This window comes from Perognathus longimembris, chromosome 1 (genome assembly GCF_023159225.1).
Source record: "Perognathus longimembris pacificus isolate PPM17 chromosome 1, ASM2315922v1, whole genome shotgun sequence".
NCBI lineage: Eukaryota > Metazoa > Chordata > Mammalia > Rodentia > Heteromyidae > Perognathus > Perognathus longimembris.
In genome coordinates, this window is record NC_063161.1 from 108554607 (window position 1) to 108568949 (window position 14343).

The 14343-nt window shown below is 40.8% G+C and overlaps 1 protein-coding gene across 1 annotated transcript in view; it reads left to right on the top strand.

Moving 5' to 3' along the window:
- Positions 1-9531: 9531 nt before the first annotated feature.
- Pdcd1lg2 (programmed cell death 1 ligand 2) overlaps positions 9532-14343 on the top strand; it is a 33375-nt gene continuing 28563 nt past the window's right edge. The window contains 1 exon segment of the mRNA XM_048347807.1: positions 9532-9631. Coding sequence (XP_048203764.1) covers positions 9532-9631 — 100 coding nt within the window.

A 14343-nucleotide genomic window follows, 5' to 3' on the forward strand; every position in this document is an offset into this window, starting at 1 on the left:
ACAAAAGAAGAAGAAGAAGAAGAAGAAGAAGAAGAAGAAGAAGAAGAAGAAGAAGAAGAAGAAGAAGAAGAAGAGGAAGATAGAAACAAAAGGAAACTGCAAAATCACCTATACATCTTCCCTCTAGAAACTCCATTTACAGGTTGGGGTTTATTTCTCTAGTAGATTTTCTAGCCACACAGATTTATGAGGGGCTGTTGTGCTGCAATTTTACCTTGAGTTTTGTTTGATTTTGTTGTGAAAACACCTGGGCCTTCCCTTTCTCAGAGCTGAATCTATTTTCCCAAACACAAGCTTGTGGAGAAACAGAGAGGACGAAACTCAGAGGGAAGAATGGAGGAGAAAAATGGGTCAAGTGGAAGGAAGCTTAGGAGATGAGGGAAGGAAAGCAATTCATGTGCACTTCACGCTGAGGGGCGGGAATTGGGAACAGGGTTTGGGGGTGGGTTCCATAGATACTAAATGCCCAGGGCTTCTGGGGGGATATACATTTTTTCCTCAAGGAGAGCCAATTAAGGGCATGGGATCTCCCAGGAAAATTACATGCCTGAAGCTGTGGGTGGAGAAGCAGTCCCTAGAGGAAGCTTGGCTTCCACTGACAGCTCTTTTCTTTCTTTCTTTCTTTCTTTTTTTTTTTTTTTGCCAGTCCTGGGCCTTGGACTCAGGGCCTGAGCACTGTCCCTGGCTTCCTTTTGCTCAAGGCTAGCACTCTGCCACTTGAGCCACAGCGCCACTTCTGGCCGTTTTTTGTATATGTGGTGCTGGGGAATCGAACCCAGGGCCTCATGTATACGAGGCAAGCACTCTTGCCACTAGGCCATATCCCCAGCCCCATGACAGCTCTTTTCTTGTGGTTAGGGCAGCAACTCTCATTTGTAGGTGTTCCTTTTCGCTTAAGAGATAGTGCAAGGTTAAAGCATGATTAGATTTCAAGTTACCTAATACTATAGTCCTTATTCTCAGCTCACTTTGGGTTTTTCTTTCATGTCCTGAATTTTGATTTGCTCTTATTCTCATGCCTGTCCTACACAATCCTGCCTGAGGAGGGGATTGGTCATCCAGACTTGCATTCTTGTTGGCCTTTTATTACCAACGGGTTTAAATCTCATCTCTGATCAGCTTATGTTACCGTGTTTGAGCTTTATATTAGGGGCTTGAGTTCAAATCCAGCCAGGTCACTAAGGATTTTTACTATTTCCTCACATGTAGATCTGACAGAATCTAGACCCCAGGTTGTTCTGAGAAGGAAATGAGGGACTTCAGTGGGCTGAATTGGGTCTCCCTAGCTCCCAGCACATTCATGGCCACCTGGAACCTTGGAATCGACTTGGATATAGATATTTTTTTTGCCCTGTATAATTAGTCCAGGAAAAATTGTATTGGATTAGGGGAAGGTACTAACCCCATGGATGATCACTTTTTATGAAGAAGAACAGCCAGGTGCTTGTAAGGGTTGCCAGAAAGGAAACCTATGGTTCAGGCAGAGAAGAGTATTGTGGGAAGAGCAAACTGGCAGCCCACACAAGATGGAGGCAGGAGGAGACAGAGAGGAAGGAAGAAGAGAAAAAAGAAAGAAAGAAAGGAGGAGAATTAGAGAGAAAAGCAAAGAGAGAGAAAAGGAAAAAGAGAGAGTAATAGAGAAAAGGAAAGAGAGCGGGGACTCCTGTTGAGCTGGATTATATAGGGAAAGGCAAGTAGTATGTCCAGGTAGATTGGATGTGATCTCAGAGAAGGGGGAGGTAACTGCCTCCAGGTGTGCCAGTTACCCAGGTAATGCAGGTACTGGGTCAGACTTAAATAGGTGGGAGATATCCGCATAGAGCCCTCCCAGGGTAGATCTTACACTTGCGGCTCATGCCTATAATCCTACTCAGGAGGCTGAGAATCTGAGGATTGAGAAGCCAGCCTGGGCAGGAAAGTTTGTGAGATACTTATCTCCAATTAACCACCCAAGAAAGTAGAGCTGTGGCTCAAGTGCTATAGTGCTAGCCTTGAGTGAGAAAGCTGAGGGACAGTGTTCAGTGCTCAGACCCTGAGATCCAGTTTCAGGACTGGCAGAAGAAGAATAGGAAGGAGGAGGAGGAGGGGGAGAAGGAGGAAGAGAGAAAAGGAGGAGGAAGAAAGGAAGGAAGGAAGGAAGGAGGAGGAGGAGGAAATTGAAGTAAAGATGAGAGATGCTCAGGAACACAGTCACTTGTAGGAGAAGCTAGGAAGAATTCTTGTTCTAGAGCCTACAAAGTAAGTCATCTGGTGGCATCTGGGTTTTAGATTACTACCTTCCAGAACTATGAGAGAATAAGCATCTGATGTTTAAGCAACCTAGCTTGTGGTCCTTTGTTCCAGTGGCCCTCCAGAATGGCTCAGATGCCTATGCCTCCTCCTCCTCCTCCTCCTCCTCCTCTCCTCCTCCTCCTCCTCCTCCTCCTCCTCCTCCTCCTCCTCCTCCTCCTCCTCCTCCTCCTCCCTCTCCCCCCCTCCCCCTCCTCCTCCTCCCTCCCTCTCCCCCTCCCTCTCCCCCTCCATCATCATCATCATGGGGCTTGAACTTGGGTTTGGGTCTTGTCCCTGGGTTTGGGTCTTGTCCCTGAGCTCTTTTGCTCAAAGCTAGGGCTCTACCACTGAGCCACAGCTCCACTTCCAGTTTTCTGGTGGTTAATTGGAGATAAGAGTCTCATGGACTTTCCTGCCTGGCCTGGCTTTGAACTGCGATTTTCAGATCTGAGTAGGATTACAGGTGTGAGCCATCAGCACCAGGCTCTGGTATTCTTGCTTGCTCCCATTTTCCCTGTGTCTAAACATGTGCCAGTTTCCTGAGGGTAACAGCTCCTGGAACTTCATACAGAGAAGTAATGCTGAAAGCAAAACCAAAACTTAGCACTGGATCAGAGTTTCCGCCAGAGTATCTCAGAACTTGTTACCTCCTTTTCCAGGAAAGCTGGACTGGACAACCACAGCTTTACTTCTCTTGTTTAACCCAAAGTTGGACAGATCGATCTTCTCTCTCTGTCTCCCTCCCTCCCTCCCTCCCTCCCTCCTTCCCTCCCACTCTCCCTCCCTCCCTTCCTCCCTCCCTCCCTCCCTTCCTCCCTCCCTCCCTTCCTTCCTTCCTTTTCTTTTTCTTTCCTCTCTCCTTCCCCCCTTCCCTCTCTTTCTTCTTCCTTATTTCCTGCCAGTGTTCAGATCTCCATCTCCTGAGTGGCTAGGATTACAGGTGTGAGCCTGTGAGGCTATCTAGTCTCTAATGCCCCAACTAGAAAGAATCCTAGGTTGCTGCTATTGCTTGTTGATGGTTTGGGTTTGATGGTTCTTGTTGTTGACCAGATGTGAATATCAAATGGGTTGAGATTTTTTTCTACTTCTGAGTTTGTATTACATGCAGACCTTGGTGGGGGGAGTGTAGTCATCCCTGTTTTTCTGCATTATTTGAGGTAAAATTTCTTCTGCCTCAGAAATTAAGCTTAGGGTTACAAACTAGGTGATACCCTCCTGATCCTCCAATAGTAATATTTCTATCACTTATCTCAGTGATTGTCATTCTTGCTGGAAAGGTTTTGGAGTGAAGTTATTTTCTGCACCAAAAATGTACACCATAGAAAAGTCGAACTATTCTTGTCTCTCCACTTGATTTTTTGAAGGGTAATGGCTAAGAATTAAAAAAAAAATCTGTTTCCTACAACTAACATCTGCTGGTGATTATGCTTTTGCCTGGCAGCCAACACATTAGGCTAGCCTGTGTTTATAAACAATGCTATGAAAGTATATTGTCAGGGCTGGGAATGTGGCTTAATGGTAGAGAGTTTGCCTAGCATGCTTGAAGCCCTGGGTTCTATTCCTCTGTACCACATAAACTGAAAAGGCCAGTAGCAGTGCTATGGCTCAAGTGGTAGAGTGCTAGCCTTGAGCAAAAACAGCCCAGGCCCTGAGTTCAAGGCCCAGGACTGGCAAAATAAAGTATATTGTCAGAGAGAAAGTTATTTTGGTAACTTATAGAAGTAGTTATTATTTAAGAAAAGCATGGTTTGGGGGCCTCTAAATGGCTTATTTGATCCATATAGAATGATTAGAAGAGAGTAAAATCAAAGACAACTATTATTACTCACCACCTGGGATACACAGTAGAAGGGATGAGGTGTGGATTTATGTAGGTTTAGATGTGGAGAAGTAAAACTTGACTAAGCCTATTTATCAGGACTATTTCTAAACTCAAAAAATTCTATGGTTTTGTGGATGGGAATGATAGTCACAAATTTCCAAAATGTAGAGTAAAAAAACAGTCAAGAGAGGGCTACTTGAATCAGAGAGTAGTATCTAGAGTAAAAAACATATTGACCCAGATGTTCTCAAGCAATTTTCTTTTTTTTTGTAATTTATTTATTAATTAAACACAAATTTTTTGACAAGGTGTTGTGCAAAGAGGGTACAGTTACATAGTAGGGCAGTGTGTACATTTCTTGTGATATCTTACATCCTGTTTTTCTTTCCCTTCCCTAGGTCAGGTAGACATATATACAATACACAATGTACCAAGAACATATACAGTAGCCACGTGGCCTACACCCAAGAAAATTTGCCTAGGGCTTTAAATGTAATGTCGATATTAGACAATATGTCGACAGTAGTCTTATATGAACGTACATACATAGCTTTTGAGCTATTGTATTCCACTGAGAGGTCAATTTTTGACCTTTATATGTTGAGTAGTTGTTTGGTTTTAGTTACATAATGTTGGATCACTGACCCAATCTTGTGGGAAATACCATTTGACAAGCAGTTTTTGGTTTCACAGACCTGGTCTCTACTGTCTCTCCGTCACCCCTTCTTAACAGTCATATATCAGGGAGCTCATGCCCCTTTGTTTTCTGTGTTCTAGGCTTGTCTCTCTCAACATTATTTGTTCAAGTTCTGGCCATTTCCCTGCGAATAACAATATTTCACCATTCCTAATCGCTATGTAGTATTCCATTGTGTAAAGGTACCATATTTTTTGGATCCATTCATCTGTAGAGGGGCATCTGGGTTGTTTCCATATTTTGGCTATTGTGAATTGTGCAGCGATAAACATGGAAGTACAAATGTCTTTTTGATATCTTGGATTTTGCTGTTTAGGATAGATGCCTAGGAGTGGTATGGGTGGGTCATAGGGTAGGTCTATATTGAGCTTTTTGAGAAACCTCCATACTGTTCTCCAAAGTGGTTGTACTAATTTGCACTCCCACCAACAATGGAGAAGGGTTCCTCTTTCCCCACAGCCCCTCCAGCATTTGTTGTTTCCTGAGTTCAGAGTATAGGCCATTCTAACTGGGGTGAGGTGGTATCTCAGGGTTGTTTTTATTTGCATTTCCTTTACTACCAGGGATGTTGAACATTTCTTCATATGTTTCTTTCAAGCAATTTTCTTAAACAACACTTGGAAAATATTTAATATTTTTAAAAAATTCTTTAAGTGTAAAAGCTGTGGTTTATGTCCAATTTTGTATTCTGCTTTGAATGACATCCTAATGATCATGAGTCAACAATAACATGTGAAATTTATTTCACATAACTCATGCTATTATGCAAAGATTAAAAGCCTATAAAGATTAATAAGTTCGTCATCTTAACTCCTTGCAACATGATGATTTAAATAAAGAAATTCAATTACTTTCCTATTACCTTATAAAGGTTGAAGATATATTGGTAATATTTCCAGTTTCTAATTTGCTCAGTCTTACAACTACCAATTTTTAGGATGATGGTAGTTAGAGAAGACTCATTCTTTTCTTTTTTTTTTTTTTTTTGCCAGTCCTGGGGCTTGAACTCAGGGCCTAAGCACTGTCCCTGTCTTCTTTTTGCTCAAGGCCAACACTCTACCACTTGAGCCACAGCACCACTTCTTGGCCTTTTCTATATATGTGATACTGAGGAATTGTACCCAGGGCTTCATGTATAAGAGGCAAGCACTCTATCCCTAGGTCACATTCCCAGCCCTCATTTTTTTTATTTCAAATGTAGTTGTTAATGAGTATATGAAAAAGCACTCAATATCACTAAAAATTAAAGGATACAAATAAGAATAAAATTCATCTCATTTTTTAACTTGCTTGATAAGGAGCTTTCTAAAAGTATTTGCCAATGTCATATAAAATAGGGAATTACTTCCTTTGGATCTATTATGACTATGAGTATTACAAATGTTTAGTAGTTTGTTTTTATTTACGAGATCTAGGATATCTCAAAGCAAAGCACGTGCCTGCTCAAGAACAATAGGGTATCTTTCCTGGCTGGGTCACCATGTTTGGTGAGTAGACACATTGGGTAGAGTCCTTCTCTTGAATAACAGAAGCTCTATAATCTTCATATATGTGACTTAAATAATTGTCACAGGGGTTCTTGTCATTCCAAACAAATGAAAATGGAAACACTTGGAGAAGAACACTAGGGGAGTTCTATATAGTTCAGTGTTTCACTACAGTCATTGGTTGGGATCTAGGTTCACAGGTAGATTTAGCTTCTCAAGCAATTTTCTAAGTTTGAAGTTGTAGAAACGGACAAACAAAATTGCTTACCCTCCTCTTTCAGGGGATCCTGGGCTTTTATCTGGGCTCCCCATCATCAGGCTCTTTGCTGTTTCATGATGTCTTCCATCCGATTTCTCTTATCTGGGAGCCCTTCTACTAATGGAAGCTCCTTGTAGGCATGGACTACATCTTTAAGGTTTAGAGTTGGGAATACCTAGCAAGCACGTGAGTGGGTGTTCTCTGTGTGCCTATTATTCAATTGTTTCATTAACATGTGTAAAATGGCAAATAAATCACCAGAAATGAAATGTTTGTTAATATACTAGGGACAGTTTGATTTTGATTTGAAAAATAATATGGTGGAAATGTCCTCTAAAACATTACATGTTATGATGTTTAGCTTTACATTGATTAGCTTTACAGTGTACTAGACAAGGAGCCATTTTGCTGTGTCTCATTTTTACTCCATGACAGTGTCTGAATATAAATTTACCACATCTTAAAAAGTCCAAAGATAATCATCTTCTCACCTTATTCAGCTGTGAGTGGCTCTAGCTGAGGGACAGTTTTTTCCCCCCTTCGGTTGCGGGGCTTGAACTCTGGGTCTGAGCACTGTCCCTGAGCTCTTTAGCTCAAGGCTAGCACTCCACCACTTGAGCCACAGCACCACTTCCTGTTTTCTGGTGGTTAATTTGAGACAAGAATCTACCGGACTTTCCTGCCTGGGCTGGCTTTGAACCGTGATCCTCATATCTCAGCCTCCTGAGTAGCTAGTATTACCCCCCCACCCCCAGTTAGGATCCAAATAAACAAATTGAATGATCTGTCTCTCTAAAAGGGAAAGGAGCCAACTTGTTGTCTGTCTTCTGAGCATGATGCTAAATCGTCTTGCATGAACACATTTCTTTGTCTATTCAATGAAGTTATGATGAGTCAATTAAGTACAAAGAGCTCTTGTTCTAGTAGAGAAGACAGAGCATAACAAGTTAACATGTGGTGGCCTGTTAAATGTTAATATATCAAATATTTAGGATATAACTGAGCAGAGAGGACAGCCTAAGGAAAGGCAAGCAAGAAAGGCTTGTGTGGAATGTAGATGAACAAAAGGCTTCTTAAGATATATATGATGTGACACAATTTTCTCAAGCTTATACAGAAACTGAGGTAAAGGAAAAATAATATCAGAAAAAATAAAATGAGATTTGAATTCTTTTTTTTTTTTTTTTTTTGGCCAGTCCTGGGCCTTGGACTCAGGGCCTGAGCACTGTCCCTGGCTTCTTCCCGCTCAAGGCTAGCACTCTGCCACTTAAGCCACAGCGCCGCTTCTGGCCATTTTCTGTATATGTGGTGCTGGGGAATCGAACCTAGGGCCTCGTGTATCTGAGGTAGGCACTCTTGCCACTAGGCTATATCCCCAGCCCGAGATTTGAATTCTTAAAGCAGCTATGAGGCCCACATGGAAAGTGTGTGTGTGTGTGTGTGTGTGTGTGTGTGTGTGTGTTTGTGTGTGTGTGTGTGTGTTTCTGTATGGCTGAGGCAAGATCAAAGTTTTGCAGGCTGTACTAAGAATAACTTGACTGTGAATAATGAGAACTCTTCAAGTCTCTTAAGTAGGAGTGACATCATCACATGTGGTTGTTCTAGAAATCATTCTGCTTCCTATGTAAAAGGGTAATTCATTCAGTAAGTACAGAGTGCCTACTTACTGTTTAGAAGCTGAAGACATAATCATGAGCAAAACAAAGATCCAGGTCCTCTTAGTACTTATGTTCGTATGGAAAATGATAAACAACAATATAGTTAAGGAGTACATTGTATCATACATTAGATGGTAATGACTGTGGGAAATGAGATGGGTAAAGAGAGTTGAGGTGGGGAGGGAAAGTGGGAGGAAAGGAGGGAGCGGGTAACATCGTTCAACAGAAATGTATTCATTACCTTACTTATGTAACTGTAACACCTCTGTATGTTACCTTTACAATAAAATAAGATTAATTTTTTTAAAAAGAAAGCAAAGTCTTCAAATTAAAATAAAAGAGGGAGAGTTGGGAATGCTTGGCTGGGTTTAGGAGTGCTGTTGCTATTTTACATGAGGTCAGCTTATCAGAAAGAATATTAAAGTGTCAAGACACAGGAATATGCACATTGGCCATGAGATCTGTCCTTGGGGGTTGGGACTGGGGAAAAGCCAGTCATTCAGATTGGCTGTCATTCAGATTGGGAATTCCAATGACCCAAGGATCCTAGATAGATTGTGATAGATGGGATGGGAAGTTAAAGCTCCCTGATAGCACCTCTCCATCCTGCAGATACCTCACACTGAAGGGAGGGGTATGAGTACAATGAGGACCTTTAAGTAAACCCAATGGATAGTAAAAGACAAAAAACTACACTTGGGCATGATAAATTAAACAGGAAACTCTAAACATTCACACAGTGAGACCAAAGGAGGCTATTCTTAGGAGAAGATCAGAAGGGCTCAATAGCTATATGTATATGATCACATAAAATGAGATTTATCAAAATGAACTCCAAGAAATGGAAACGAGCTTTTTTTTTTTAATTTTACTGTTTGCAGTTCTTTTTTACTGTCTCCCTCCCCCTCCTTTTGCCACTGTTTTTGATTTCTGTCTTTTGTCTTATGTGTTAGTTTTTCTGCTATAGGGAGGGGAAGGGGAAGCACAGAAACAGTGGAACAAAGGATAAATGAATTCAGCGGTGGTACTACACACTATGTTAGAAATGAACTATACAACTTTTCGGGGGCGGGGGAGACAGAGGTGACACTGCTCAAAAAGAAATGTACTCAATACCTGATAGGTAGCTGTAACCCTGCTGTACACCACTTTTACAATAATTTTTTTTAAAGAGTCTTATGAACTTTCCTGTCCAGGCTAGCTTTAAACTGTGATCCTCAGATCTCAGTCTCCTGAGTAGCTAGGATTACAGGCATGAGCCACCAGCACCCAGTTTAGCGCCTGAGCTTTTACTAATTTCATGGAATGCATTGTATCATAGGAAAAAAGTTTGCCAAATGGAAAGTACCTTTGTAACAAAGACTGAACCTCAGTTTGCTTGTGGAGGCAATGTGTCAACAAAGTCTCTTTGGATGGGCAAAGAAGGAGAAGTTAAAGGTAAGTGATTTTTTTAAGTACTACATTTGAATTCATGGTTTGAATTCAGGTTGAATTCAATCATTTCATAAGTGACCATGGTCAGTGGCCTCTACCACACCACTAAATCCGACTCTCAGGAGCATTTACTTCTACTGATTACTTGTTCCCTGTAGCATTATGTTTTAAAATATAGGTTTGGTTATTATTTAGGCAAGGTGAAACCAACAAATAGAAGATGGTTGATACAAAGCAAGGGTTTGTGGCTCATCCCACATAGAAACCAATACAATGGTACTGTTTTTGCATAGAAAAAAATTGTTTGGTGAGATGAACTGGAGAGGTGGTCAGGAGCAAGAATGAAATTTTAAATCTGCCTCCTCAATGGATTGGCAATGGAGGAAGTGAGAGGAACAGGGTGTTTGTTACGATGGGTGGTGAGAAGAGAGTTTTATAGTTCTTTTGCAGGCAAAGAGGATCATTATGCTTGTTCAGGTGTATTCTATGCAGAGGATTTTGATTTTTTTTTTCATCCAAAATGAGACTCAAACTTTCTATCTGATGCTTTTGGCCATGCCTTTAACCCTGGATTTTGAATTTTTTTTTTTTTTTGGCCAGTCCTGGGGCTTGGACTCAGGGCCTGAGCACTGTCCCTGGCTTCTTCTTGCTCAAGGCTAGCACTCTGCCACTTGAGCCACAGCGCCACTTCTGGCCATTTCCTGTATATGTGGTGCTGGGGAATCGAACCTAGGGCCTCATGTATACGAGGCAAGCACTCTAGCCACTAGGCCATATCCCCGGCCCCCTGGATTTTGAATTTTTGATGTCAAAGGGTCATTGGTTGGATGGATGACTTCCTTGCATGTCCGTTCTAAGGAAAAAAAATAGTTTAAAAGAACCCTTGAGTGGATTCCAAAGGGATTTCATGGAAAACAACCTAAGCACTTTGTTATTTAAGGAATTTACTTCCACTGTGCCAAGGACTCAGGCAATCTCACCATTGGGAAGATAATCTATTTATAATCACAGAGAAAAGGATCTCATGTTGTGGAGTTGGGAGTTGGGGAGTACCAGGGTCAGTGGAAGAAGGATGTGAACTGTGGACAAGTGCCTATATTGTGGTTTCCACAGGAATGGACGAGGCAGGGAAACATTTAGGATTGGCCGTTATGAATAATTTTTGTAGGCTTTTGGGAATTGGAGCTGTCTCTCGTGTGTGTGTGTGTGTGTGTGTGTGTGTGTGTGTGTGTGTGTGTGTGTGTGTAATTGGCCTTGGGATGATTATGGCAGATGGGCAGTGAGTAGGAAAGGCTCCAATAAAGGAAGTGGTTGAAGGTGCGGGGTCTGCATTGTCTGGTTTGCATTTAAGAGCTGTGCTCGTGGGTATGTTGTTACTGGCCAGCGGGACTGACTAACCTGAAGAGAATGGTTCCTTGAAGGCCAGCAAGAGCAAGGCTCCAGAACATGAGAGCTTCAGAATATAAAGAGCAGAAGATATGGTGAATAAACACTGTCACTTGTCATTTTACATTAGTGGCTCAAATTTAAGAATACTCATGTCTTTCTCTGTTTTCCTTGAAAAAAAAATAATGTATAGACACTGTCAACAATTCCCTTCAAACATAGGTCTAAGTAAATAGAAAGACAGGCTGCCTTCATGAGGTGAAAGGCAATAGTACTTAGGTGGTCATATTTCCCAAATGGTTCCACAGATTCTGTGTAATCCCTACCAAAATTCCAGCTTCATCTGCAGACATAGACAAGCCTATCCTAAAATTTCTGTGGAAATAAAAGAAAGCCAGAATAAAAAAAATCTTGATAAATAAGAGTAAAGTGGAAGCACTTAAACATTAGGACTTCAAAATTTACCACAAAGCTACAGTAATCAATACTGTGTGATATTGACATAGGGATAGATATAGAGTTCAATGAAAGAATGAAAGTCCAGAAATAAAGCCACATGTCTAAGGTGATTTATATGCCAGTGTGCCACCATTACTCAATAGAGAGTGAAGGTTTATTTTTTAAAATAAATTGTTTAGGAAAAACTGTATGTCTATGTACAAAAAATGATTTTGGAGTTCTGCTTCATATGATATACAAAACAACTCAGAATGGATCAGAGATCTAAATATGATATAGATATAAATCTTCATAACTTCAGACTAAGGAATATTTCTTAAGGTATAAAAAAGAAGAAAAAATGGATAAGCTGGTCTCTATAAAAGTTAAATTAATTTATGCTTCTAAATTTAAATTAATTTGTACCTTAAAGAACATTATCAAGAAACTGGAAGGAACTAAGTTGCACAACAGGAGAACTTTTTTGCAAATCATATATCCAATAAACTATTTGGAAGCTCCTGAAAGAGTTAAGCATAGTTATTTGAGAGTTATTCTACTCCTACATATGTACTCAAGAGAAATGAAAGCATATCTGTACAAAAAAGTACAACAAGGTTCATAGCAGCTTTATCTGTAACAGCTAGTCAATACAGCTCAAATATCCCTCAAGTAATAGATAGATAAATAAAATGTGGCATATTATACAATGGAATATTACTACTTAAAAAGAATGGAATACTGATGTTTGCTAAAATACAGATGAACCTTGACAACATTATGCTCAGTGGAAGAAGCCAGCCACAAAGATAAAGCATTAACTGGTACCATTTATATGAGTCATCCAGCATAAGCAATTGATAGAAACAGAAAGCCGACTAGTCATTGCTAAGGGCTAGTGGGAAGGGCGGAGGGGGAAGGGGAAGTAGGGAGTTTCTTTGGATGGGTTTGGTTCCTGTCTAGCATAATGAAAAGGTTCCAAAATTAGAAAATGATATATGTTGTACAAGTCTGTGAATATGCCAAAAACCACTAAAGTATACCACATACGTTTCTTAAAGTTTTGTTAAATGCATAGAGAAAGAAAGAAAAGGGATAGAGAGAGAGAACTCTTTTGGGGGTCAAGGATATTTCAGTAAAGCTACTTTTCCCTTAAGCATTGAAAAACAAATGTAAGGAAATATATAGAAACTTCAGATAGACCACTTCTCACCACATCTCGTCATACCACCCTCATCCAAGCTATTCAGATTTCTGCAAAGACATTCCTAAATAATCTTTCTGCTTCTAGTTGCCTTGCCAATGGACTCACCCTTCCAACCATAGTCTATTGCTGAACCAAAACAGCATCCTCTTCGAAAAATGTAAATGAGGTCATGCCATGCTTCTCTGCTTTTACGAGCTTTCACTGAAGAAATGGCTGCATGGCTAATGGAAAATTGAAAGACAGAATAGCTGGCAGTGGTGTAACTTGTCCTTTTTTGCCTCCAAACATGAGCATTCTGTGGATGAGAAAGCCCAGGATCAAAATTAAAAGCACAGGATATAGAATGGCAGAGAGTGAGGCACGCTCCTTCAGAGCCAGGGCTCTTCTTTTATCTAAAACCTCTTAGTAAGAGAAAAGTCGAATGATGGACACATTCAAGCTCAGTACTCAAGAGAGCTTGACCACTTTGTAGAACACTCAACTAGGAAGTAGTAATTCAGACTGCAACTCTTCTCTACCGAGAAGAGTCTGACTCTCTGACTCCCAGGCTAGCTAGAGAAAATGGTGTGTGTTCTTCATTTGACCAACAAGGTTAGGGTGCGGACCTGCTGTTGACGAAATGATGGAAGACTTTGCGAGAAACACAAAGAATTGCAGGTAATCATTGCCCACTGGGCAATGCATGAGCTCCATCTTCATCTTCACAAAAGGTCACTAGAAGAGAATGAAGAGTTTCTCCTTTGAATTGAGAAAGAATGAGTGCTTACTTCTCCTAATTCTATACTGGCAGTCAGCCTATGATTCATCTCCTAATCTATTCCATCATCTTCAACCACTTCTCAGAAAAGATTTGTTTACAGGTTATTACCATGTTCCCACGAGTAAATAAGTCAACAAATTTTGAGACCAAGGAAAGCTGCCTTAGGCCCTGAGACTTTCAATTGTCTATTTCAGACTGAGCACAGAACATGTTCCTCCTGCTAGTGTCGAGTCTCTGATTTCAGCTTCATTAGACAGCAAATAAAAGAGGACAAGAGAGGGGTTTAGGAAGGAGGAAAAGGTGGTAGCCCAAGCCAAGATGAATAATGAGAATGTAGTCCTCAGGCTGATAAGAGTATGCCTACTGGCTGTTCCAGGCACCACAAAAGAATGGTGCCTAGGGTGGCTTGTGCATTCCAATGTATAGGAACAGAAACTGATAATATTGACCCATCTATCTCCACTCTCCAATGCCCGTAATGAAAGGAAGACAGGGTCAGTCAGACCTCTTGATCTGAACTGACACAAGATGTCAGTGGTCCAATTTCCTTAAAGGTTAAATGCAAGAAATTGTCTCCTCTTCTGTCAGAGAGATAGAATAGACAATAATCAGGGGAATACCTAGAGGACTTTGTTAATACAAAGAGTCTCTTATTATTATATAATATTTTTAAAATAATTGTATGCTCATGTGAGTTCCTCTTTTAAAAAGCAACAGAAGGCTGGGGACCACTGGTTCATGCTTATAATCCTAGTTACTCAAGAGGCTGAGATCTAAGGACCACAGTTCAAAGCCAGCCTTGCCAAGAAAATCCATGAGAATCTGTATCTCCAATGAACCCTCAAAAAAGGCAGAAGTGGAGTTGTGGCTCAAGCAATAGAGTGCTATTTAGCCTTGAGCAAGAAATAAAAAGTTCAGAAACAG